The sequence below is a fragment of the Juglans microcarpa x Juglans regia genome, chromosome 5D (assembly GCF_004785595.1).
Source record: "Juglans microcarpa x Juglans regia isolate MS1-56 chromosome 5D, Jm3101_v1.0, whole genome shotgun sequence".
NCBI lineage: Eukaryota > Viridiplantae > Streptophyta > Magnoliopsida > Fagales > Juglandaceae > Juglans > Juglans microcarpa x Juglans regia.
Window position 1 is genome coordinate 28,187,864 of NC_054602.1, and position 2,329 is coordinate 28,190,192.

Sequence of the window (2,329 nt, forward strand, 5' to 3'; positions counted from 1 at the left end):
TTGTGAATCTCATAGGAAACCGAAGAAACTCGTTGTAGGGAAGAAAAACAAACGAAAATGAATAAAGAAAAAAACCCAACTGAAAGTGTGACATGATATATATATATATATATATTTTAGTAAGAAAATACGAGAGATTCTTGGAACTTACTGGAATCAGAAGAGGCCAGAGGAGGAAGACATTTACCAAATTGTGGGGTCAAAGAAAGTGGATGAAACGAAGCATGGTGAGGTGGGGGCGGCAAAGCTGAGTTTATTAATTAGCAACCTTACACTACTCCCAACACTCCTCTTCCTACTTGCATAAATACCCCCTCAACCTTTCTGCATTTTCTCATCAATCACCCTCTCACTCTCTCTCTCATCTTCTCTAACAGAGCTCTGTTTCCCTTTGATTACTCAGCTTCCTTAACGAGTGATATATACTATGGCCAAGGACATTGAAGCTGGCGGTCAAGGTGGGTTCTCCGCCAAGGACTACCACGACCCACCGCCGGCGCCATTGATCGATGCCGAAGAGTTCACCCAGTGGTCCTTCTACAGGGCTATCATTGCCGAGTTCATTGCCACGCTTTTGTTCTTGTACATCACTGTTTTGACCGTGATTGGATACAAGAGCCAGACCGACAGGACCAAGGGCGGCGACGATTGTGGCGGCGTTGGGATTCTCGGTATAGCTTGGGCCTTTGGTGGCATGATCTTCGTCCTCGTTTACTGTACAGCCGGCATTTCAGGTGGGTAATTGGGTTCTTTCAGGACTGTTTTTCTGTTTAGAATTTGTTGAAAAATGGCTCGGAATAAACTAAAACCAAGCTGTGCAGGAGGACACATTAACCCGGCGGTGACATTCGGACTGTTTCTTGCGAGGAAGGTGTCGCTGGTCCGAGCGGTTTTCTATATGGCAGCTCAATGCTTGGGAGCCGTGTGCGGATGTGGGCTGGTGAAGGCATTCCAGAAAGCTTACTACAGCAAGTACGGTGGTGGAGCAAACGAGCTTGCTGATGGGTACAGCAAGGGCACTGGATTGGCCGCTGAGATCATCGGCACCTTCGTCCTTGTCTACACCGTCTTCTCTGCCACCGATCCCAAGAGAAATGCCAGAGATTCCCATGTCCCTGTAAGTACAGCTCCATCTCCAACTTTGCTTAATTTGTCAGTAAAATTATGTTACAAGAAGTCTAAGCATGACAAATGATGGTATTTCGTCTTGAATTTTAATAGCTATTATATCATATTTTAAATCAGTTTATAAGTTGATTACTTAAATAAACAAATATTTAAAATGTTAATGGTTTAGCTGAAAATTAAGCTTATTTTAAACTAATTTGAAGGAATTGTTTCTATGTATGCAAATTATAGGTCTTGGCACCACTTCCAATTGGGTTTGCTGTGTTTATGGTTCATCTGGCTACCATTCCAATCACCGGAACTGGTATCAATCCGGCTCGAAGCTTCGGAGCTGCTGTCATCTACGGCAAGGACAAGGCATGGGATGACCAAGTATGCACCTAGTGCCATCTATATTTTCTTTTCTCTTGAATTATGGAAGATCGTTGCTAACTTAAATTTGGTTTTTTTTTTTTTTTTTTCAGTGGATTTTCTGGGTCGGACCATTCATTGGTGCTGCTATTGCTGCATTCTATCACCAGTACATCTTGAGAGCTGGCGCTGCTAAAGCTCTAGGATCCTTCAGAAGCTCTTCCACCATATAAATTAAGAAGGAAAAGTAAAAGTGTCTCTCACCAATTTCTGGAAAGAGAAGCAGCACTTTGATGTGGTTTGGGAGTGTTTAGAGCAGGCTGGAGTCCTGACTTTCTTCTTATGTTCTGGGCACTCGTTTTAAATGTGCCCTAATGTCCCATTTTCCTATGTAATTTTTGTCTTCTCCTTCTGTTCACTGTGTACTCGTGATGTTACGGGTGAATTTGTCGGCTAAGGCTAAGTGCTCTGTATTACCTCTGTCCATTCATGCTTGTTCCTATAATTTCTTTTTTAATTTGTTTTTCTAATTTATAAACAAATAATCATAATATATAAATACGAGTAAGCTTAAATACAAGCAACATGTAATCATTTTAAAAATTAGAAAGATTTATTATTAAAAGATTAATTTTTTATATAAATTTAATATTTATTCACTTTTATTAAAGTGATTGTATATTTTTTATATATTTATGATTGTAATTATTATTTTTTTAAAAATATATATTATTTAAGCTCAAAGTTTTTATATTGGTGCATTTTCTGGTCATGGGTGAATAGCAACAGCATGTTTGGATCATCATCTCCTCTCACGCGACCGTTCGTGATTGTGGTGTGCTTGGAACGA

General features: G+C 40.0%; 1 protein-coding gene across 1 annotated transcript; it reads left to right on the forward strand.

Annotated features, from left to right (window-relative positions):
• The first annotated feature begins 283 nt into the window (after nucleotides 1–283).
• Nucleotides 284–1,955, forward strand: LOC121264132 (aquaporin PIP2-4-like). Its single transcript, XM_041167204.1, has 4 exons — nucleotides 284–734; nucleotides 822–1,117; nucleotides 1,360–1,500; nucleotides 1,593–1,955. The coding sequence occupies exons 1-4, from the start codon at nucleotides 428–430 to the stop codon at nucleotides 1,710–1,712; spliced, it is 864 nt and encodes a 287-aa protein (XP_041023138.1). The 5' UTR covers nucleotides 284–427; the 3' UTR covers nucleotides 1,713–1,955.
• Nucleotides 1,956–2,329: the final 374 nt, after the last annotated feature.